The sequence below is a fragment of the Taudactylus pleione genome, unplaced genomic scaffold (genome assembly GCF_031769625.1).
Source record: "Taudactylus pleione unplaced genomic scaffold, aTauple2 ptg000796l, whole genome shotgun sequence".
Classification (NCBI taxonomy): Eukaryota; Metazoa; Chordata; class Amphibia; order Anura; family Myobatrachidae; genus Taudactylus; species Taudactylus pleione.
In genome coordinates this window covers 1,337,784-1,363,219 of record NW_028285198.1, presented here as the reverse complement: position 1 = coordinate 1,363,219, position 25,436 = coordinate 1,337,784, and the positions used below count along the sequence as shown (strand labels likewise).

The 25,436-nt window shown below is 45.7% G+C and overlaps 1 protein-coding gene across 1 annotated transcript in view; it reads left to right on the top strand.

The window, feature by feature from the left end:
• The first annotated feature begins 1,901 nt into the window (after nucleotides 1–1,901).
• Nucleotides 1,902–25,436, top strand: part of STYX (serine/threonine/tyrosine interacting protein) — a 40,772-nt gene continuing 17,237 nt past the window's right edge. Inside the window, exons 1-4 of the mRNA XM_088457954.1 lie at nucleotides 1,902–2,142; nucleotides 13,875–13,907; nucleotides 21,587–21,640; nucleotides 24,588–24,685. Coding sequence (XP_088314080.1) covers nucleotides 2,086–2,142; nucleotides 13,875–13,907; nucleotides 21,587–21,640; nucleotides 24,588–24,685 — 242 coding nt within the window. The 5' untranslated portion in view covers nucleotides 1,902–2,085. The remainder of the gene's footprint in view (nucleotides 2,143–13,874; nucleotides 13,908–21,586; nucleotides 21,641–24,587; nucleotides 24,686–25,436) is intronic.

The following is a 25,436-nucleotide window of genomic DNA, read 5'->3' as shown; positions in this document are numbered from 1 at the left end:
TGTCTGGCTATAGTCCGGAACCCTGAAAAAAAATCTCTAGGAGATTGCCTACTGTACAGTGCTACAGAATTACCAATTAAGAATCTCTGTTAGTATATAACTTTCAGCCTATTAAAGGACAACACTATCAGTTTAGCTGTTGCTGGACATAGGGAGGCCATAGCTGTAGCTCTCATTGTTGGAGGATTAATTCTGGCCATACACCTGCACAACCAGCATCAGATCCGATTCACCATCCGACCCCCGGCAGTCCCAGTGGCATGTTTGTTGTATTTCAAAGCACACGATCGATCATGTGCCTCACGCGCTCATTAGGGAAACAGTCGTTGAAATGACTTGAATTGCCGCACGATGGATCGCATGAACAAAATAAACGGCACGATCTGCACACGATAGGATGGAACTATGTGCTGCACATCTGATCATAAGATCCGATTATAGGAGCTGCGGGAGCGCGCATCGGTTCGTATCTTACTAAAAAAAAACAAAACACGATTTTCACAAGATCCATCCTATGACTCGTCGAAAATCGGGCAATCGGCCCGAAATCGTGCAGGTGTATGGCCAGCTTCAGTCTGTCCATATACATAGAGCATTATTATTACTATACATTTTATCTATGGAGGGACGTGAACACCTTTTCATTCTGCTGGTTTTGCCACATCAGGAATAATTACCACGATTTTGTGCACATTCCTTCAGATAATGGGGAGAGCCATACGTGTGTATTGCAGCCACGTACAATATTGATAACACTATGAAAAGATAAAAAGATAAAGGTATACTTGAAATCATTATGGTTTATATGGCACCACAAGGGTTCCATAGCACCAAGTATAGACATAGAAAATATAGGATTCCATGGGCACCAGGAGATCAGTTTAGACCAGGGTTTCCGAACCACGGTCCTCAAGGCACACTAGCAGTCCAGGTTTTGGGGATAGCCACACTTGAGCGCAAGTGAATTTATTAGTACCTCAGTTATTTTGATTTAACCATCTGTGCACAATCATGGATATCACTAAAACCAGGACTGTTAAGTGTGCCTTGAGGACCGTGGTTGGGAATCACTGGTTTAGACCGTACAGACAGGTACGCAATATAACAAAATGAGGTAGAGAAGATCTTGTTTTTGTAGTTCTGTTACCTAAATGTTCCACTTAAAAAAAAAAAAAAAAAATCTCTTTCTCTTCTCTCTCGCCCTGACCAATTTGAGGCCCTATGAATGACTTTAGCTTAGTTTGGGTGGTGGGCACCGCCTTGCAGCAGTGGCACCCTAGGCATTCGCCTATATTGTGTATATCCAGGCGTACATGATGCAACTGATAAAATATACTGCAGTTACTGCACTATGATGAAGAAAGCCCCGTGCACTCTGAACGATGTGTGTACAGAGCAATATTGGCAGCAGCGAGGATGGGGGGGCGGTGGCATCGGTACGTGCATACACACTTGCCGCTGCCGGCAACGACAACTGGTGGGCGGGTCCTAGCTGCATTCGGCAGCATGGCATCCTTAACGATATCCCTTTGCTTGAACTGCATGTACAGACGACTGGGGATATTGTTAACGTCTCGTGGCAGTGCGCGTCGTTCGTCGTTAACTTCGTACACACTGGACAATTTGAATGATATATCGTTCAATGTTATTACTCATCATAAAAACAGTCCCTAAGTTTCAGCTATATCCAGCTCTTGACCCATAATAACCCTGTGTCTGTTCCTGCAGCTGGACTACAATTCCCGGCATGCTTTGCCAGGCACTACAAGGAGGGTGCTGATGGGAGTCGTAGTCCACGTGTGCAGCAGGATGGGGGCGGGGGCAGGGCATAGCGCTGTGAGTGCCCCGGTGAGGATGAGGGAGATGTGTACGGGATATAGGTGACATAGGAGACACCAGACGGTACACATCGCCCTGACTCTACGCGTGACGTCACCACGCCGTGCACCAGGCACGTGCGCGCCGCTGAGCCGTTCTCGGGGGCGCGCCGGTTGGTGTGTAGAGCGCAGCATGGCCCGGGCGGTAGTGGCTGCTGGCTTCATCCCCGGCCTGGCAGCAGTGTGAGCCCGCTCCGCTGGACGCGACATGGACGGCGTGAAGCTGGATTTCCCTTCCCTCCCGCAAAGTAAGGAGGACGCCGAGGTGAGAGAGGCCTGTGCCGGCCCCGGGCTGTGCTCCCTGTTATTATCCCTGTCCTGTTATTCACTATTATCATTATCCTGTAGCCGATGTGTGTCACTATTATCCCTGTCCTGTTATTCACTATTATCATTATCCTGTAGCCGATGTGTCACTATTATCCCTATCCTATAGCTGCCGCGTGTCACTATTATCACTGTCCTATAGATGCTATGTGTCACTATTATCCCTGTCCTATAGATGCTATGTGTCACTATTATCCCTGTCCTATAGCCGATGTGTGTCACTATTATCACTCTCCTATAGCTGCCGCGTGTCACTATTATCCCTGTCCTGTTATTCACTATTATCATTATCCTGTAGCCGATGTGTGTCACTATTATCCCTTTCCTATAGTTGCTATGTGTCACTATTATCCCTGTCCTATAGCCGCTGTCACTATTATCACTGTCCTGTAGCTGGTGTCACTATTATCACTGTTCTATAGCTGGTGTCACTATTATCCCTGTCCTATAGCTGCTGTCACTATTATCCCTTTCCTATAACTGCTGTATGTCACTATTATCCCTGTCCTATAGCTGCTGTGTGTCACGATTATCCCTGTCCTATAGCTGCTGTCACTATTATCCCTGTCCTATAGCTGCTGTCACTATTATCCCTGTCCTATAGCTGCTGTCACTATTATCCCTGTCCTATAGCTGCTGTCACTATTATCCCTGTCCTATAGCTGCTGTCACTATTATCCCTGTCCTATAGCTGCTGTCACTATTATCCCTGTCCTATAGCTGCTGTATGTCACTATTATCCCTGTCCTATAGCTGCTGTATGTCACTATTATCCCTGTCCTATAGCTGCTGTGTCACAATTATCCCTTTCCTATAGTTGCTGTCACTACTATCATTATCCTATAGCTGCTGTGTCACTATTATCATTATCCTATAGCTGCTGTGTCACTATTATCCCTTTCCTATAGTTGCTATGTGTCACTATTATCCCTGTCCTATAGCCGCTGTCACTATTATCACTGTCCTGTAGCCGCTGTCACTATTATCACTGTTCTATAGCTGGTGTCACTATTATCCCTGTCCTATAGCTGCTGTCACTATTATCCCTGTCCTATAGCTGCTGTCACTATTATCCCTGTCCTATAGCTGCTGTATGTCACTATTATCCCTGTCCTATAGCTGCTGTATGTCACTATTATCCCTGTCCTATAGCTGCTGTATGTCACTATTATCCCTTTCCTATAGCTGCTGTGTGTCACGATTATCCCTGTCCTATAGCTGCTGTGTCACGATTATCCCTGTCCTATAGCTGCTGTGTGTCACGATTATCCTTTTCCTATAGCTGCTGTCACTATTATCCCTGTCCTATAGCTGCTGTCACTATTATCCCTGTCCTATAGCTGCTGTCACTATTATCCCTGTCCTATAGCTGCTGTATGTCACTATTATCCCTGTCCTATAGCTGCTGTATGTCACTATTATCCCTGTCCTATAGCTGCTGTCACTACTATCATTATCCTATAGCTGCTGTGTCACTATTATCATTATCCTATAGCTGCTGTGTCACTATTATCCTTGTCCTATAGTTGCTGTGTGTCACTATTATCCCTGTCCTATAGCTGCTGTCATTATTATCATTATCCTATAGCTGCTGTGTCACTATTATCCCTGTCCTATAGCTGCTCTGTCACTATTCTCATTATCATATAGTCACTGTGTCACTTATCCTATAGCTGCTGTGTCACTATTATCATTATCCTATAGCTGCTGTTACTATTATCCCTGTCCTATAGCTGCTGTCACTTTTCTCATTATCCTATAGCTGCTGTTACTATTCTCATTATCCTATAGCCACTTTGTCAATATTATCCCTGTCCTATAGCCTCTGTCACTATTATCCCTTACCTTTAGCTGCTGTCACTATTATCACTGTCCTGTATTTGCTGTGTCACTTATCATTATCCTATAGCTGTTGTCACTATTATCATTATCCTATAGCTGTTGTCATTATTATCCGTGGCCTATAGCTGCCGTCACTATTATCCCTGTCCTATAGCTGCTATGTGTCACTATTATCCCTGTCCTATAGCTGCTATGTGTCACTATTCTCATCCTGTAGTCGCTGTGTCATTATTATCACTGTCTTATAGCTGCCGTGTCACTATTATTATTATTATTATTATTATTATTACAGTTTTATTTATAGGGAACCACAAGAGGTCTGCAGCGCCGTACATACAGTAAAGGGTACACAGAACATTACATTACAATACAGTGACCAAAATATAGACACTAACAATTAGTAACACAATTCTCCATACACAGTACAGCTGGGAAGGTGAAGGCTGTCATAGAAGTGCTAGAGAAGAAGGCTGTGAGACAGTGGGGAGGAGGACCCTGCTCCTAGGAGCTTACAATCTAGGGGATTATGACTGTCATATAGCTGCTGTGTGTCGCTATTATCATTATCATATAGCTGCTGTCACTATTATCCCTGTCCTATAGCTGCTGTGTCACTGTTATTCCCGTCCTATAGCTTCTGTATCACTATTATCCCTGTCCTATAACCGCTGTGTCACTATTATCACTTACCTAAAGCCGCTATGTTACTATTATCATCCTATAGTCGCTGTGTCACTATTATTATCCTATAGCCGCTGTCACTATTATCCTATAGCTGCTGTGTCACTATTATTATTATCCTATAGCTGCTGTGTCACTATTATCATTATCCTATAGCTGCTGTGTGTCACTATTATCATTATCCTATAGCTGCTGTGTGTCACTATTATCATTATCCTATAGCTGCTGTGTGTCACTATTGTCATTATCCTATAGCTGCTGTGTGTCACTATTATCATTATCCTATAGCTGCTGTGTGTCACTATTATCATTATCCTATAGCTGCTGTGTGTCAATATTATCATTATCCTATAGCTGCTGTGTCACTATTATCATTATCCTATAGCTGCGCTGTGTCACTATTATCATTATCCTATAGCTGCGCTGTGTCACTATTATCATTATCCTATAGCTGCGCTGTGTCACTATTATCATTATCCTATAGCTGCGCTGTGTCACTATTATCATTATCCTATAGCTGCGCTGTGTCACTATTATCATTATCCTATAGCTGCGCTGTGTCACTATTATCATTATCCTATAGCTGCTGTGTGTCACTATTATCATTATCCTATAGCTGCTGTGTGTCACTATTATCATTATCCTATAGCTGCTGTGTGTCACTATTATCCCTGCCCTGTAGCTCTTATTCACTCTTATAATTATCCTACAGCTGCTGTCATTATTATCACTGTCTTATAGCCGCCGTGTCACTATTATTGTTATTAGTTTATTTATAGGGAGCCACAAGTGGTCTGCAGCGCTGTACATACAGTAAAGCAGGGCTCGACAAATTTTTCTAAAATCTAGGAGCCAGGATGAAAGTGTAGGAGCCAGACCACCGCCCCCCAAAAAAACATTACAGGAGTGTTTGAGGAGCACAGCTCTGTGTGTTATGCAACTGTTATACACACTGTACTAGTCCACAAAGTGGTTACAGTTGAATGGATATAGTAACATGGAGGCCCCCTCACTACTCTGCACAGCTCCCCTGCTCCACCCCCCACCCTCCAGTAATAACGGACCACATTTAATATAAAACAATGGTGCCAGAAAGTACAACAGAACCCCCCTCCTCTCGTGGTCATCCCTCTGAAGCTGCTCCACTATCCCTGACCATGCATAGACCCTACTACCGGGGAGCTCTATGCAGCCAGAGACAGGAGACAGTAGACAGGCGGGACGTACAGGAGGATCAGCGTAGACGAAGACAGACAGCATGGGGAGAGAGGAGTCGTCGGCGCAGGCTGGGATGGAGAGGATGAGTCGCCGCAGGATGGGACAGACAGGAGGAGTCAGCACAGGCACAGCAGTCACCGCAGACGACACTCATCACATGCACTCCTATGCATGAAATGACCGCCACAATACTGTAGGCACGAATCTCCGCTGGAGCTAATGAGGATCTGCTTCCTCCCTCACTGCAAAATCTGGTAGCCATGGCGACCTGGCCCCTGGGATTTGTCAAGCCCTGCAGTAAAGGGTACACAGAACATTACATTACACTACAGTAACCAAAATATAAACAGAACCAAAGCTGCCCACACACACCGATAATTTACCCGATCTGGCCGATTCCGACACATTGGAACGACAGATCGTGTAAAATGTGGCCAAATCACGAGTCCCCACTCACGATGCGATGCGCTTCCCCGCTGGTCGCACATGGCATCGTCAGATGTGCTGTGCAGTAGGGCAGATCTGACAATCTAGGACGCGATGCACTGTAAAAAGTCTGGATGCAGGAGAGATTGTATGAAGATTGGACACCAAATCGTGTGCAGGGCTGCCGGGGAGAGTTTCAAGGGAAATCGTACACATCGGCTGATCGTCAGCACATCGCTATGTCTCTGGGCACCTTAACAATTAGCAACAAAATTCTCCATACACAGTACAGCTCTGAAGGTGAAGGCTGTCATAGAAGTGCTAGAGATGAAGGCTGTGAGACAGTGGGGAGGAGGACCCTGCTCCTAGGAGCTTACAATCTAGGGGATTATCACTGTCCTATAGCAGCTGTGTGTCACTATTATCATTATCCTATAGCTGCTGTGTGTCACTATTATCATTATCCTATAGCTGCTGTCACTATTATCCCTGTCCTATAGCTACTGTGTCACTATTATCCCCACCCTATAGCTACTGTATAACTATTATCCCTGTCCTATAGCCGCTGTCACTAGTATCACTATCCTAAAGCTGCTATGTTACTATTATCATCCTATAGTCACTATTATCCTATAGCTGCTGTGTCACTATTATCATTATCCTATAGCTGCTGTATCACTATTATCATTAACCTATAGCTGCTGTGTGTTAGTATTATCATTATCCTATAGCCGCTTTGTCACTATTATCCCTGTCCTATAGCCTCTGTCACTATTATCCTTGTCCTGTTGCTGCTGGGTGTCACTATTATCATTATCCTGTAGCTGCTGTCACTATTAGCACTGTCCTATAGTAGTGTTCCCTCTAGCTCCGGCGGGAGGCAGGGCGCCGGAGCTAGAGAGGGCATGCAGGGCGCCGCGCCCCGCTAAAACAGCCTAGTGGGAACGCTACTATAGCCTCTGTGTCACTATTATCCCTGTCCTATAGCTGCTGTGTGTCACTCTTATCCCTGTCTTGTAGCTGCTGTGTCACTATTATCCCTGTCCTATAGCTACTGTCACTATTATCCCTGTCCTGTAGCTGCTGTGTGTCACTATTATCCCTGTCCTGTAGCTGCTGTGTGTCACTATTATCCCTGTCCTGTAGCTGCTGTGTCACTATTATCCCTGTCCTGTAGCTGCTGTGTGTCTCTATTATCCCTGTCCTGTAGCTACTGTCACTATTATCCCTGTCCTGTAGCTACTGTCACTATTATCCCTGTCCTGTAGCTGCTGTGTGTCACTATTATCCCTGTCTTGTAGCTGCTGTGTGTCACTATTATCCCTGTCTTATAGTTGCCGTGTTATTATTATTATTATTATTATTATTATTATTATTATTATTAGTTTTATTTATAGGGCACCACAAGTGGTCTGCAGCTTACACAGAACATTACATTACAATACAGTAACCAAAATATAGACACTAACAATTAGTAACACAATTCTCCATACACAGTACAGCTGGGAAGGTGAAGGCTGTCATAGAAGTGCTAGAGAAGAAGGCTGTGAGACAGTGGGGAGGAGGACCCTGCTCCTAGGAGCTTACAATCTAGGGGATTATGACTGTCCTATAGCTGCTGTGTCACTATTATCCCTGTCCTATAGCTGCTGTCACTATTATCCCTGTCCTATAGCTGCTGTGTCACTATTATTCCTGTCCTATAGCTGCTGTGTCACTTATCATTATCCTATACCTACTGTCACTATTATCCCTGTCCTCTTATTCACTCTTATAATTATCCTATAGCTGATGTCACTATTATCCCTGCCCTATAGGTGCTGTCACTATTATACCTGCCCTATAGTCGCTGTGTGTCACTATTATCATTCCTATAGCTGCTGTCACTATTATTCCTGTCCTATAGCTGCTGTCACTATTATCCCTATAATAAAAACAATCTAGAGGATTATCACTGTACTATAGCTGCTGTGTGTCACTATTATCATTATCCTATACCTACTGTCACTATTATCCCTGTCCTATAGCCACTGTGTCACTATTATCCCTGTCCTGTAGCCGCTGTGTCACTATTGGCACTGTCCTGTGGCTGCTCTGTCACTATTGGCACTGTCCTATAGCCACGGTGTCACTATTATCCCTGTCCTATAGCCGCTGTGTCACTATTATCCCTGCCCTATAGCCGCTGTGTCACTATTATCCCTGCCCTATAGCCGCTGTGTCACTATTATCCCTGTCCTATAGCCGCTGTGTCACTATTATCCCTGTCCTATAGCCGCTGTCACTAGTATCCCTGTCCTATAGCCGCTGTGTCACTATTATCCCTGTCCCATAGCCGCTGTGTCACTATTATCCCTGTCCTATAGCCGCTGTGTCACTGGTATCCCTGTCCTGTAGCTGCTGCGTGTCACTATTATCCCTGTCTTGTAGCTGCTGCGTGTCACTATTATCCCTGTCTTGTAGCTGCTGCGTGTCACTATTATCCCTGTCTTGTAGCTGCTGCGTGTCACTATTATCCCTGTCTTGTAGCTGCTGCGTGTCACTATTTTCCCTGTCTTGTAGCTGCTGCGTGTCACTATTTTCCCTGTCTTGTAGCTGCTGCGTGTCACTATTTTCCCTGTCTTGTAGCTGCTGCGTGTCACTATTATCCCTGTCTTGTAGCTGCTGCGTGTCACTATTATCCCTGTCTTGTAGCTGCTGCGTGTCACTATTATCCCTGTCTTGTAGCTGCTGCGTGTCACTATCATCCCTGTCTTGTAGCTGCTGCGTGTCACTATTATCCCTGTCTTGTAGCTGCTGCGTGTCACTATTATCCCTGTCTTGTAGCTGCTGCGTGTCACTATTATCCCTGTCTTGTAGCTGCTGCGTGTCACTATCATCCCTGTCTTGTAGCTGCTGCGTGTCACTATCATCCCTGTCTTGTAGCTGCTGCGTGTCACTATCATCCCTGTCTTGTAGCTGCTGCGTGTCACTATCATCCCTGTCTTGTAGCTGCTGCGTGTCACTATCATCCCTGTCTTGTAGCTGCTGCGTGTCACTATCATCCCTGTCTTGTAGCTGCTGCGTGTCACTATCATCCCTGTCTTGTAGCTGCTGCGTGTCACTATCACTATATTACTGTTCTGTAGCTGCTGTGTGTCACTATCACTATATTACTGTTCTGTAGCTGCTGTGTGCCACTATTATTGCTATTACTGTTCTACAACTGCTGTCACTATTAGTGCTATTACTGTCCTATTGTCACTATCACCATATCACTGTCCTATAGGGGCTATATCACTATTACTATATTTCCGTCCAATAGCTGCTGCGTGTCACTATTATCCCTGTCTTGTAGCTGCTGCGTGTCACTATTATCCCTGTCTTGTAGCTGCTGCGTGTCACTATTATCCCTGTCTTGTAGCTGCTGCGTGTCACTATTATCCCTGTCTTGTAGCTGCTGCGTGTCACTATTATCCCTGTCTTGTAGCTGCTGCGTGTCACTATTATCCCTGTCTTGTAGCTGCTGCGTGTCACTATTATCCCTGTCTTGTAGCTGCTGCGTGTCACTATTATCCCTGTCTTGTAGCTGCTGCGTGTCACTATTATCCCTGTCTTGTAGCTGCTGCGTGTCACTATCATCCCTGTCTTGTAGCTGCTGCGTGTCACTATCATCCCTGTCTTGTAGCTGCTGCGTGTCACTATCATCCCTGTCTTGTAGCTGCTGCGTGTCACTATCATCCCTGTCTTGTAGCTGCTGCGTGTCACTATCATCCCTGTCTTGTAGCTGCTGCGTGTCACTATCATCCCTGTCTTGTAGCTGCTGCGTGTCACTATCATCCCTGTCTTGTAGCTGCTGCGTGTCACTATCATCCCTGTCTTGTAGCTGCTGCGTGTCACTATCATCCCTGTCTTGTAGCTGCTGCGTGTCACTATCATCCCTGTCTTGTAGCTGCTGCGTGTCACTATCATCCCTGTCTTGTAGCTGCTGCGTGTCACTATCATCCCTGTCTTGTAGCTGCTGCGTGTCACTATCATCCCTGTCTTGTAGCTGCTGCGTGTCACTATCATCCCTGTCTTGTAGCTGCTGCGTGTCACTATCATCCCTGTCTTGTAGCTGCTGCGTGTCACTATCATCCCTGTCTTGTAGCTGCTGCGTGTCACTATCATCCCTGTCTTGTAGCTGCTGCGTGTCACTATCATCCCTGTCTTGTAGCTGCTGCGTGTCACTATCATCCCTGTCTTGTAGCTGCTGCGTGTCACTATCATCCCTGTCTTGTAGCTGCTGCGTGTCACTATCATCCCTGTCTTGTAGCTGCTGCGTGTCACTATCATCCCTGTCTTGTAGCTGCTGCGTGTCACTATCATCCCTGTCTTGTAGCTGCTGCGTGTCACTATCATCCCTGTCTTGTAGCTGCTGCGTGTCACTATCATCCCTGTCTTGTAGCTGCTGCGTGTCACTATCATCCCTGTCTTGTAGCTGCTGCGTGTCACTATCATCCCTGTCTTGTAGCTGCTGCGTGTCACTATCATCCCTGTCTTGTAGCTGCTGCGTGTCACTATCATCCCTGTCTTGTAGCTGCTGCGTGTCACTATCATCCCTGTCTTGTAGCTGCTGCGTGTCACTATCATCCCTGTCTTGTAGCTGCTGCGTGTCACTATCATCCCTGTCTTGTAGCTGCTGCGTGTCACTATCATCCCTGTCTTGTAGCTGCTGCGTGTCACTATCATCCCTGTCTTGTAGCTGCTGCGTGTCACTATCATCCCTGTCTTGTAGCTGCTGCGTGTCACTATCATCCCTGTCTTGTAGCTGCTGCGTGTCACTATCATCCCTGTCTTGTAGCTGCTGCGTGTCACTATCATCCCTGTCTTGTAGCTGCTGCGTGTCACTATCATCCCTGTCTTGTAGCTGCTGCGTGTCACTATCATCCCTGTCTTGTAGCTGCTGCGTGTCACTATCATCCCTGTCTTGTAGCTGCTGCGTGTCACTATCATCCCTGTCTTGTAGCTGCTGCGTGTCACTATCATCCCTGTCTTGTAGCTGCTGCGTGCCACTATCATCCCTGTCTTGTAGCTGCTGCGTGTCACTATCATCCCTGTCTTGTAGCTGCTGCGTGCCACTATCACTATATTACTGTTCTGTAGCTGCTGCGTGCCACTATCACTATATTACTGTTCTGTAGCTGCTGCGTGCCACTATCACTATATTACTGTTCTACAACTGCTGCGTGCCACTATCACTATATTACTGTTCTACAACTGCTGTGTGCCACTATCACTATATTACTGTTCTACAACTGCTGTCACTATTAGTGCTATTACTGTCCTATTGTCACTATCACCATATCACTGTTCTACAACTGCTGTCACTATTAGTGCTATTACTGTCCTATTGTCACTATCACCATATCACTGTCCTATAGGGGCTATATCACTATTACTATATTTCCGTCCAATAGCTGCTGTGTGAATTGGTCTGGATTTTCTTATTTGTGTGAATGTCTTTTCTGCGGAATAGTGTTGGCTAAACATACCTAGCAGCCCATGTTTTCTGGATCATCTAGCTGGTCCACAGGTGTATTCACTAGTGTCACTTTCTAAAGATGCACAGTTGATCTGGGAAACCTGAAGAGGCATATCTAATTAGGTGCTGGTGCCACACCTGGCTCTATTCATCATTTTCCCATAGATTCCGCATAAGATGCAGATTCTATTGCTTCCCGGCGCGTTAAATCCAAGAGGATACATTTTAATGTGGACTTTTCCTCACAGCCTTTGGGGTCCGAGCTGACCATTACCCCATGGTTAATTGGACAGGCCCCAAAGTGAGAGGTAGTGGGGGCCCAGTTTGGCCACCCCTGCTGTAGAGCGATGCCTTGTTTTACTGTCTGTGGTGACTGTTATCATCAGGAAAGTTTTTTTGTATTTTTGGGGTTTTTGTTTTTCCAACTTCTGTAAAGTAATTTCCTTAATTTAATGCTTTATGTTTAGTGAATAATTTCATGAAAGACCAGTTTTTCACCTTATGGTCCATCAGTATAATACTCTTACGTACTTAGTGAATCAACTTCTTCTCTTTCCTACAAATACAAAGTACAAGTGTATCCTACTGTAACATTGAGCCCCCCTCCTCTATATTGATCCCCCCCCTCCCCTCCCAAATCATCTTCTCACAGTACTGAGCCTGTTCCCTATGCTGTAGGGCAGGGGTCTTCAAACTTGGCCCTCCAGATGCTGTGGAACTATACATCCCAGCATGCACTGCACATAGTTTTAGCATGCTGTTATATCAAAAAGGTGGCAGTGCATGCTGGGATGTGTAGTTCCACAGCAGCTGGAGGGCCAAGTTTGAAGACCCCTGCTGTAGGGTATCCCGTTGTTTGTTCGACCTCAGTTAGATTGACAATACATACATCGACTAATGTACACAAGAAGCTTCTGATCTAATGAACCATACCCATTGCTGTAGATTGTTGGCAGGACCTTTTTGCCTTTTAGTTTAACCCTAGAAATTAACAATGGATCTGACGTACCCGGCCATTGCCATTTTTACAATAAAGAACATTGAAGTGGTAACTGCTCAGTTAAAATCTTGTTACAGGACATTCTGCAAATAAGTGCACCAGCGTTGGAACCAGTATAAGGTCTACCAGGGCCCAACAGATGTGTAATGTGTTCATCGAAGAAAGACAGACATCATATCATTATTAGTATTCTTTATATGGCGCCACAAAGTGTCCGCATCGCCTTACAGAACCAGTATGAACAAAACGAGAACAGTCCCTTACAGCACAGAACATTGCAGGACATGGTTTATAAACGTACCAATGTAACGTCTCACAAGTCGATGTGCATGGAACATCGGGCAATGATTTGGTCTTCATATTTTTCAGTTGTAGTTTCTTGTGTAGAATATGTAGTAGCCATGTATTACATCATTGGTCAATTATAATATTTTCTGGATACTTTGGGTTTTCCATCTTGCGAGTATCCCAGACCTAGGTTAGCTGTTCTGAAACAATTTTTAAAAATTTTTTTTTATAAGGTTAGATTTCTAGGGTCAATGCCGACTTTGTTATTCCCAATTGTAATGGACTTCAGAGATGACTTGTATATGAAGAATAATAATTCTTACATTATTGATCCCTGTCTCTAGGTTGACATGTTTTGAAGATGATAAAGTCCATGTCAACGTTCAGAACTTGTCGACGTTCTGACCACATTTACCTCCATAGTCCTCTCTCTGTAACACTACGGAGGCCCCGCCTCCTCTCTCTGTAACAGTACGGAGGCCCCGCCTCCTCTCTCTGTAACACTACGGAGGCCCCGCCTCCTCTCTCTGTAACACTACGGAGGCCCCGCCTCCTCTCTGTAACACTACGGAGGCCCCGCCTCCTCTCTCTGTAACACTACGGAGGCCCCGCCTCCTCTCTCTGTAACACTACGGAGGCCCCGCCTCCTAATGTATATTGTAGATTCTTATTAATTCTTCAGTCACTTAATTTTCTTTTTCTTGTTTCTCAGGACTGGAGTTATCCCATGAGAAGGGAGATGCAGGTATGAGTCACGGTCTGAAAAACAGTATTTATTGCAGCACTAAACCACAAAAATCAGAGAATGGGAGAATACACAAAGCCTATACAATTAGGGCCATGGTGGGAGCTGAACCCAAGACCTCAGTGTTGTGAGGCAGTATTGCTAACCATTACTCTATCTGTGCTGCCCAAATGAGATATAGATATATGTTCTAAAACTAAGAGAAAGAGGGTGCTAAAAATTATTATTCAAAGGTAATACTTACACCTAAACAGGCAATATATTGGCACTAAGTTCTTATTATAAACACAGTCCCTTTTTTATTTAAAAAGTAGTGTATCAGCTTTGATTGGCCGAACGACAGTGGTTCTGTATCAGTCCTCAAAGATTTATACAATTTAATAGTAATAAATTGGTACTGAGTCCTTGTAATGAACAAACGTTACTTTGGAAAGTAGTGTATGAAACTCAGATGGCTGAACAACATTGGTTCTGTAGTCGTCTTTCTGGGACTTCCACCAAAATTTTTACTCCTTCAGCCACTAGGGGACACTGGAGGACTTCAAGACTGTGGGGGTATAGATGGTGCTGAGTGGAGCTGGCACTTTAGATTTAAATGAAGTGTGACTAGCTCCTCCCCTCTATACCCCCCTATAGGCCAGTATTCGTTTGTGCCCGAGAGGGAGTTGGTCACAGAAAAGATCTCTCCTCCTCTAAGGGCTAGGATAGTTTAATAAAGAAGTTTTCCAGAGGAACTCTGAAGACAGACAGACAGGCTGTAGCTGCAACTGCCTGTCTGCTACGCGGGGTGCTGCCGGAGGGGACCCACTCGCAAGTGCATGCACTTAGCCTGGGGTCCCCGACACCTGAGACCTCAGTTTTCGGGGGGGGTGGGGGTGGGGCACATGCCGCTGCTTGCATCGCGGAGCCCCCCCAGTCAGAGCCGAATCGGCAGTAGCAGGAAGCCACCAGCAGCGCACCTCACTGTGAGTACAGCTGGCTCCCTGATTAGCAGGGCAGCCAGCTAATTGCTACATAGGCGGCCCCACAGTCAGAACCGCGCCGGCGGCACAGCCACCAGCACGACTAGTAAGTACAGCTGGCTCCCTGATTAGCAGGGCAGCTAGCTTAACGCTGACAGAGGCGGCTTCACAAGCTCCCCGCAGAGCGCGCCAACTGCAACACAGCCAGCGCGTCTGTCAGTACAGCTGGCTCCCTTATTAGCAGGACAGCCAGTTTATGGCTATCAGAGGCAGGTCCCTGTGTGCTCCAGCTCCCTGATTAGCATGGCAGCTGGTGTTTTCCCGGCATTAGGCAGCTCATCATAATACTGCACAGAGGGTGTGTGTGTGTATATGTATATATGTGTGTGTGTGTGTGTGTGTATATGTATATGTATATGTATATATATATATATATATATATATATATATGTATGTGTGTGTACTGGGTACACGGTACACATGCCAGTTTACAAAACGGCGCTAGAATGCAGGGGGCGTAGCTTAGCTCCGACTTCCTTCTCCTGCCTCCCATCGGCCCCAGCGTTTCACTGCAGTGCGCTGGTGGCCATTACAGGGAGCGGCAGCGCTGGACAGCCTACGGACCTGTATGTATCACAGCAGGGGTTTAGGCTGATGTAGACAGAGAGCATAATAATAATTATTCCTTTGCCTGGCGTTCTGGCACTGCTAGGAGCGCTGTAGTGGGCAAGTGTGACAGTCTCCAAACTCTCTGTACCCCAGTATATTCTGTTTTTTCTTACCCTGTCACTTAACCTCTTGTGGTTTGTGTGGGGTTTGTATGTAGCATGACTGGCAGGTTTAAGGCTTTACAAAAGTTTTTTACCTGCAAAAAGTGTGGAAAAAAATTTACACAGGGACAGTCATCTACTTCCAGATTGTGTGACGGTTTATCCGTATAACAACCATCTGCAGAGATGTCAGAACCACCGTCTTCGACGCAGGTTACATCTGATGTCCTCTCTATCGGCTGAACTGGAGGTTTCTCGCAGAGAAAGAGAGGCTTACAGGTCAGCTGCTACAGAGGAACCAGCTTGGGCGAGATCCCTAGCTGTTTCTATGGAGGGGATTTCCAAAGCCATGACAATGGCGTCCGCTCCACAGGTCTCTAAAAAGAGACTGTTACCCTCAGTCCTCCATGGGGATGACCCAGAGGAGGAGGATATACCGGAATTAGAGGAGGGTGAGTATGTCCCAGATTCGCCTAAAGAGCCTCTGGAGTCTGATCCTGAACCGGTATCAGAGGGAATAGAAGCCTTGTTTGCTGCAATACGTTTGGTATTGCAAATACAGGAAGAAGACTCAGGTCCTGCAAAACAGTCTTTCTTTCTTAAGAAACAAAGGCAAGCTAGGGCTTTCCCAATATCGGAAGAGCTGGATTCCCTTCTAACAACAGCCTGGGAACATCCAGATAAAAAGTTTCAGATATCCCGGCGTTTATTATCTTTTTACCCCTTTCCAGCAGATAATAGAAAGGCTTGTGAAACTCCCCCTTCAGTAGATTAATCTGTATCGTGACTGTCAAAAAAGACTACGCTCCCTGTTCCTGGAGTCACTTTTTTAAAGGACATGTCTGATCGGAGACTGGAGAGCACTCTTAAGTCTATTTACACCGCTACAAGGGTGACTCTTCGTCCAGCGATAGTTAGCTGCTGGACTAACAAGGCTATCGAAATTTGGGCTAAGCAATGGAGGAACTTAATCCATTAACAGAACATATAGGTGAAGCGGCAGCTTACCTTGGAGAAGTGTCTAAGGATGATTGTTCTATTGCCTCCAGAACTTCAGCTCTGGCAATTTCAGCATGGCGGGCACTGTGGCTCAAAACTTGGCAGGCTGACGCGAAATCCAAAAAGGCTGTGATAGCACTCCCTTTCACTGGAAATGTTCTTTTTGGGGCAGAACTAGATAAGTGGATATCTCAGGCTACTGGAGGTAAATCCACTTTTCTACCAACTACAGCTCCTCCACCTAGACTATCTTACTCGGGACCTTCGTTTCGGGCCCCGGGACGCTCACGTGATCTTTTCAGAGGAGGATCATCAACGTCCCGTGGTACCAGAGGTCGGGGTAGAACCGCAGCCACCACAGGCTCGAGTCTACAGGAGGTTAAGTCCACTTCTAAACCCAGTGCATGACTGGCTTCCCTCTCACCTGGGAAACCCCAGAGTGGGAGCGGGACTTCAGCAAGGTCTGGACGTAAACCTATTTGGACGCTTGGGTCCAAGATCTAATAATTTGGGGCTACAAGCTCGATTTCCAACTTCAACCCCCAAATTTTTTTTAATTTTTTTTACCAGAAGTGTGGTCTTACAGAAAGGCTTCTGTCCATGAAAGTGGTAATCCAAGTCCCCAGTTATCAGAAGGGAAAATGATTTTACTCCAGTCTTTTTGTCGTCCTGAAGCCGGACGGCTCGGTCAGACCCATTCTAAACTTAAAGTATCTCAATCCATATTTACGGATTTTCAGGTTCAAGATGGAGTCTCTTCAGTCGGTAATTGCAGGCTTGGAAGAGGGCGAGTTCATGGTATCTCTAGATATCAAGGACGCCTACCTGCACATTCCCATTTGGCCACCTCACCAGGCTTTCCTAAGATTTGCAGTTCGGGATTCACATCTTCAGTTTCAGACCTTGGCCTTCGGCTTATCTTCGGCCCCACGGGTTTTCACAAAGGTTATGGCTGTGATGATGAGTGTCCTTCGGAAACAAGGAATCACTATTATTCCATACTTGGATGATCTACTGCTGAAGGCGAATTCCAAGGATCAACTATTACAGGACATCACTGTGACACACAACCACCTCATTTGTCATGGATGAATCCTGAATTTTCCCAAGTCGCATCTGCAACCGACACAGCGATTGCAGTTTCTAGGAATGATCATGGACACAGTGTCTCATCGGGTGTTTCCTTCCCCAGGACAAGATAACTTCCATTCAGGAGATGGTGAGGTTGGTCCTTCGATGTCGGCATGTATCAGACTTCTGGGGAAGATGGTGGCAGCCTTCGAGGCTGTTCAGTACGGACCTTTTCAGCTAGATCTATCACAGTGGTCGGGATCCCACCTGTTTCTTCACAAGAGTCAGGTTACAACCCAAGACTCGGATTTCCCTACTGTGGTGGTTAAACTCAGTTCACCTTACAGAGCGAAAGAGATTCTTTGAGTGGGATTGGACATTTCTTACCACGGATGCGAGTCTAAGAGGCTGGGGGGCAGTAATTCTAGAGCATCACTTCCAGGGATGCTGGACAGCACAGGGATCGAGTCTTCCAATCAACATATTGGAATTAAGAGCAGTTTTCTACACATTACAGATAGCAGCTCACTTACTGAGGGGCCGAGCAGTCAGGGTCCACAGCAGTGGCATATATAAACAAGGAGGCACCAGAAGTCGTGCGGCCATGAAGGAAGTCGGCCGGATTCTTATCTGGGTGGAAAGCTGTGCAAGGTCGATTTTCACCAATCTTCATACCGGGTGTCGCAAATTGGGAGGCAGATTACCTCAGTCGTCAGGATGTACATCCAGGAAAATGGGCTCTACATCCACAGGTGTTTCAGCAGCTGGTCAAACGGTGGGGTCTTCCGCAGGTCAACCTCATGGCATCCAGGCAGAACCATCAACTGCCCCTTTACTGCTCTTGAACAAGGGATGCACTGTCAACATGAACAAATTTCACAACTCTCGGTTTTCTTCCAAAAGAAATTGGCCTTATTACCGGACGTGCAGACTTTTCTGCAGGGTGTGGTTAGATTGCAACCACCCTTTGTTCCTCCTACAGCTCCATGGGACTTGGACTTCATCCTGTCTTTCTTGCAGTCTTTGCTGTTCGAGCCTTTGGAGTCGGTGGAATTTAAATATCTTTCATGGAAGGTGATATTTCTGCTGGCTCTGGCTTCCGCCTGGATGGTGTCGGAGCTGGGAGCTTTATCATGTCGTCCACCGTATTTGGTATTTCATGAGGATAGAGCTGAGCTACGCTCCAGAATGGATTTTCTGCCTAAGGTGGTTTCGGCCTTCCACGTCAATCAACCTATTGTAGTTCTGGTTCTTCCACAGGATTCTCCTATGCTCTTCGCATATATGTAGACAGGACGGCAGCTGTTCGCAAGACTGATACTCTTTGTTTTGTATGATGCTGCTCGTCCGGCTTGGCCAGCTTCCAAACAGACACTGGCTCGATGAATTCGTCTGACCATACCACAGGCGTATATGGCCTCGTCTAGAGAACCTCCATCTTCCATTACCGCACATTCCACTCGTTCAGTGGGTGTCTCGTGGGCGGCTGCTCGAGGCATTTCTATGGAGTCTCTATGCTGGGCAGCTACTTGGTCGGGCCGGCATACTTTTTTTTAGTTTTACAGATTTGACACCTTTGCGACTTCTGCAGCGCAGTATGGTCGGTCTGTTTTGCAAGGTTCTCAGCGCTTTCCCACCCGTGATGGGAGCTCTGGGATGTCCCCACTGTCTTGAAGTCCTCCAGTGTCCCCTAGTGGATGAAGGAGAAAACAGGATTTTGGTACTTACCGATAAATCCCTTTCTCCGATTCCACAAGGGACACTGGACGCCCACCCGGCGCTGTTCTTCCTACCACACCTGTTATGCCTGTTGGCGAAATGTTTGTCTAGGGTGATGTTATGAATGTTAGAGACATGTTTGTCGTCTTTTGTTTCATTCTATTTTACTGTGTTTTCAACTTTCAGTTGTTTTGTGTACTTTTGCCGCCTCCTCTTCTGTCAATCTTTTTTTTTTTATATGCTCCCCTCGGGCACGGTTCTAATACTGGCCTATAGGGGGGTATAGAGGGGAAGAGCTAGTCACACTTCATTTAAATTTAAAGTGCCACCTCCACTCAGCACCGTCTATACCCCCACTGTCTTGAAGTCCTCCAGTGTACCCTGTGGAATCGGAGAAAGGGATTTATCAGTAAGTACCAAAATCCTGTTTTCCTCAACAGGAAGATGAGATGGAGTATCAATAGAACAATTCTTCAAGAGAACAATCCTTCCTCTCGGTCATACTAGAGTACAACCTCACACCAAGAAATCACCCAGACAGAAAAGGCCCAATGGCAAACGTTAAAAGGTGTTTTTATTTTTTTTCAACATAAAATATGGTTAATAGTATGAATAACCAGCTTACAGTAAAAAAATATTTTCTTTTACACTTTACGGTGAATGCTCGCCAGCAAGGACCATGAGCAATTCCACCAACAATGTGACCCAACGCGTTTCGTCCTTATAATGACTTCATCAGGGGTACATCACAATTTGTTGAACAATACGTTACGATTCCAGTTCGTAACAGAACACAAATCATCATGTTTTTTCAACAGCAACTTGGACAGAACAAATGCTGGCGTGCAGACCTCGGTCGCTCTCAGTGCCAGCATTTGTTCTGTCCTCTTTGGGATGTCCGTGGGACTGTAAGCCACTCCTTCTTCTCAAAGGAACTTTTGTTCATTACATTGACTCGGTACCAATTTATTACTATTAAATTGTATAAATCTTTGAGGATTGATACAGAACCACTGTCGGTCGGCCAATCAAATCTGATGCATTACTTTTTAAATAAAAGGGACTGTGTTTTCAATAAGAGCTTAGTACCAATATATTGCCTGTTTAAGCTTAAGTATTACCTTTTTGAAGAATAATATTTAGCGCCCGCTTTCTCTACGTTTTTTGATTTTTTGAGTATTTTTAGGCATCAGACTAACAATGTGCCAATTAGGAGGTGCTGCTTTCATTTATTTTCTACAATATTGTTTTCATTTCACATTGAGCGCATTCTAGGGGCATCGTGTGTGTGTGTATATGTGTGTGTGTGTGTATATATATGTGTATATATATTTCTTAAATTTCATAAACATAACAATAAGCCATACAACATAAAAAAGTTAAAAGTAAGGAACGGCCTCTTTAAAATGAGAACTACTGTACTAAACATGATTCTATGGGATTGGAATTTCAGAAACGTTCTCATCTACAAATATGCCTGGTAATTACTAAGGTCCGGGACATGCTGCTTGTGATTTTATTCTCAGCCACCATGAAACTAACACTATATAACCTGTACATGAATATAAAACCCATGCGTGTACCTGGTCAGTGCAGTCCCAGTGGAGGAAATGTAAACCCTCACCGCTACATCCACTGTTGGACGAGTGTTTTACACAGCGCCGCCATTTTCTGGGCATTCTCAATCCAAGGCACTTTTGAAGTAAGGATGCTACCCTACGCGTTTCGTCTAGGACGACTACGGAGGTCAGCTATCTTGGAAGCCTGGTTTGTGCTCACAGTCCCACTGACCTCCGAAAAGGATGAAAATTTTAGTTGTGTGTTTTTTTTTTTTTTTTTGGCTCAAAAAAAAGACTGTTCTAACAATATGTATACTGCAACATTTTTAAATATATCTACCACGTGGGTGCGGTGTGGGCCCACCTGGACCCAGGGCACCATGTGTGCCACATACCCTGCACCCATTATAGATACGCCATTGGTGCTCGGCCTGCTTCACAATATCTGTCTTTAGGTAAATTCGAGTTATGACTAAAGATCCGTGATACAACGTTCCCTTAGCTCTGCATTGCACGGTGTCCTGATTGCTTGTTAGGAGCAAAAGTTTTAAATTATCTTCTAATAAACTGATTTTATTTTTTCTTCTTCTTTGACCTAGGAAATTTTACCCGGATTGTTTTTGGGACCATACTCTGCAGCAATGAAAAGCAAGGTATACGGTTGTGTTCTGTGGGGCGATTTAACCCAAATTAGTATTGCTATATATAAAAGCTGGGCTCCCACCTACACCACCCTTCCTCCCTGTCCCCCAGCCAGAACCATGGGGGCTGCCAAACGCAGACATCTTGTAACATGGAAGGGGCAAATCAGTCCAGACAGGGATGGCCATGCTTGGTCCTCAGGGACCCCTAGCAGGTCATGTTTTCCTTGTCTCCTAGCCTGCGCACAAGTGTGTTCATTCCGAACTGGAACATTCTTAAGATCCACAGGTGGTTTGGAAAACGTGACCCTGAGGACCCAGTTTGGTAACCATCCGTAAATTGTGGCAGTGTGTATGAGCTTGGAGGACCAATCGCATGCCGAAGCCTCTTAATTGTTGCTTGTGATTGGTTCCCACTCCCTGCCCCGGTTTATAAAACCAGGGCCGTTAGCAGAGGACCGGGCTGGGGTCTTGTATGACTATAGCGGTCCCAGTCTCCACTCCCCTCTATACTCACTGCTGGGTATGTTCCAATACTGGCTGAGATGTTGTTGATGCCCTTTAGGTATGCAGCACTTTCCCATAATCAGTGAAAACAATACGCTCACGTTGACAAAATATTGGTCTAGCAATAAAAAGCATGTTACTGCATAGACACATATCTTGTATTCTGTGACAGTATAAAGCCACACGGGACTCCGTATTAGAAACTATATGGAAATACAGATGCTTACGTTATTTGTAGATCTCATAGCTCTGTCATATTGTACAGATTTAGGGCCATATTCAATTAGAGTCGAAAAGTCCGTTATCGGCGATAATTTATCGCTGATGACGTCATTTTCGCCTATTTCAATTATCCCCATATTCAATTTCAAATACTTACTGCCGGTGTGAAAAGTCTTTGTTAAAAAAACGGGGATAAGTTTTCACCATGTAATACATGGCGAAAAAAAAAGTGCAGAATTGGGGTTTAGGGGTGCAGGCTAAAAAAAAAAAAAATAGCCTGCAACCCTGGGAGGGTCCCCTAAAAGTAATGTGTAAAAAAAAAAAATTTAAAAAAATCCTCAGGACACCCCAAAAAATGTACTTTAATTTTGGGGGCGAAACTTTTATTTTTTTTAGGCAAACAGTTTTAAACTAGCAAAATTGATTCTGGGGGGGCTTCTCAGGTATGCGGCAGGTGTTTTCTAGAGTGCGGCTGGTAGCGGCAGGTACATTTTTTTTGAAGAATTTTTAAAAAATATATCTTTAGGGACTTAAAAATATGCTTACACCCATTTTCATGTACCCCAAATTTGATGGACGTAGTTATTCCCCCCTGCCCCACATAAAAACCTATTCTTCACCACTTTAGCAAAGCTGCATTTAAAAACCCGGGGGTACCCATAGTGATCCCCCATGTCAGACCATCTTTAGGGAAGGCCAGGATGATTTCCTGAAAATTCCCAGGACTTTGCAATACTTGCCTTTCCCGCCGGGTCCCGTTTTCGCCGGATCCTAATTGAATACTGGGATAAGCGGGCACGCGCCCGATACTTTATCCTAGTAAAAAACAGCGATGAGGGCGAAAGGACCTCTGACTTTTCGCCCCCTATTGAATACGGGCATTAATCAGCAGAACTAGGTCGTCTTTGTAAACAACTTTAGGGTTTAATTAACTATTTTAGAAGAGTTCTGGTCCTGAAGGGATGTAATACCCCCTGGTTCTCAATGGGGTAAGAGCTGGGGAGCAGCAGGATAAAAGTCCCGGGGAGCGTCCACATCAGTTATTGTGGGTAAGAGACTGACAACCTATAGCCAAAAGGGTTTAACCCCATCTTCTGGTTCACATACATCAAAATCAAGTCTCTTTCCCTTTTTATGTAGAACAGATGACCTCCATGTTTTATTTTGGGATCAGCATTATGACCTTATTGGACCATGTCTTCATTATACACTCAGTGGCCACTTTATTAGATACACCTCTCTACAAGGTGCTGGAAACATTCCACAGGCATCCCGTGCGGGCCATGGTAACATGATAGCATCACGCAGCTGCTGCAGGTTTCCCAGCTGCACGTTCATGCTCCGTATCTCCCGTTCTCCCAACCCCCCCCCCCCCCCCCCCAAAAGCGGCTCTCAACCGTGGAGGCCATTGCAGCACACAGGCCGCATTGTCTTGATCTTGGAACCGGCGTGGGATGTGTGCTGCGTCACGTGGAAGTAGACATTACGGCAGGGGTGGGCCATATGCGGCCCTCCAGCTGCCGTGGTACTGAACATACCAGCAGGCCCTGCCACAGTTTTGCTATCAGGGCATCTTAAAACTATGGCAGGTGTGCCATTCAGTGATGCTGTTCTGCATACCACCGATGTCCTGCATGGTTATTACTGGCAATGTCCCTTTCCTGTCAGCTTGAAGTGGTCTGGCATTTCTCCTTTGACCCCTCTCATTGGAAAGGCCTTTTCACCCAACTGCCGCTCACTGGATGCTTTTTGCTTTGCACAACATTCTCTGTAAACTCTGGGGATTGCCGTGCATGAAAATCCCAGGAGATCAGCAGTTTCTGAGATACTACAACCACCCTCTGTCTGGCAGCTACAATCATTCTACTTTCTAAGTCACAGAACACTGTTCTTCCCCATTCTAGTGTTTGGTCTGAACAACAGCTAAACCTCTTGACCATGTGTTTGTGCTTTTAATCATTGAGATGGTGTCACGTGATTAGCTGATTGTTAGTTACACCTCCACATTTATGCTAATAACTAAAGTGGCCTCAGTGTATATCACAACAAGGACAGTAGATCTGTGTTTGGGGATAATGTAAGACTTCTTGTTGCCACTGATGTCTGAGTAATACAGTATCTTATTGTTTTATAACTCCATGCAAGTAATGAATGACCCTAATGCACAGACTGAACACTCTTGTTGCAGTATTTTATTACTATTTTTTTTTTTATTTTTTTTATTCCCTAGCTCTCGATACTTCAGAAATATGGTATAACGCACATAATCTGCATAAGACAAAGCATTGAAGCAAATTTTATTAAACCAAACTTTCAGCACTTGTTTCGGTAAGTAAAGGTGTATGGAAACATTTCTTACGCAATGTGTCGCTATAAATGTCACTTTTCATTGGCGGTCAGATTTCCGTTACAACTGAACGACCTTCCTATCATGGTGTTTCTTTGTAATGCCAGTATAAACGCACCAAAACTAAAATTTTCTACTTCAGGGTCCATAGGGTATCCACAGGATACCTTGGGGTATTGGTGTGACGTCAGTCATCGGGCACCAAAGAGTTAAGCTTTCAGCCTCCCAGGATGCACTAGGTCCCCCTCCTATACCCCGCCCACGAGCCAAGGCATCTCAGTTTCGTTTGGTGCCCGGCCGTAGTCGGAGGCACCTGCTAGAGGGGGGCTTAGAAGAGCCCCTGAAGCTTTTTCTTCATGCAGCTGTGGCTGCACATCTGGATGAACAGCATGGACAGTCAGTCCTGACGTCCATGCTGTCGTCCCTACACCTCGCCGGTACCAGAACGCCGGTACTGATCCGGGGATGCTGGTGGACATCTGGGGTCACAGCTAGCGGTGACCCCAGATGTTCCGGACCATGGCCGGATTCAAGGGGGACAGAGGTAAGCAGGGGGGTCCCCGCTGATCACATGGTCCTAAGTCCCCAGGCAGGGGGCTCCCTGGGGACTGGCTGCAGCGTGGAGCCAGGCGACCAACCTGCGCTTCCACTACCCCCTGGGACAGCGGACCGCAGCAGAGCGGTAGCGCTGCGGCGTCCCAGGGGTTAAATGCATGCCAGGGGAGCGAGCCT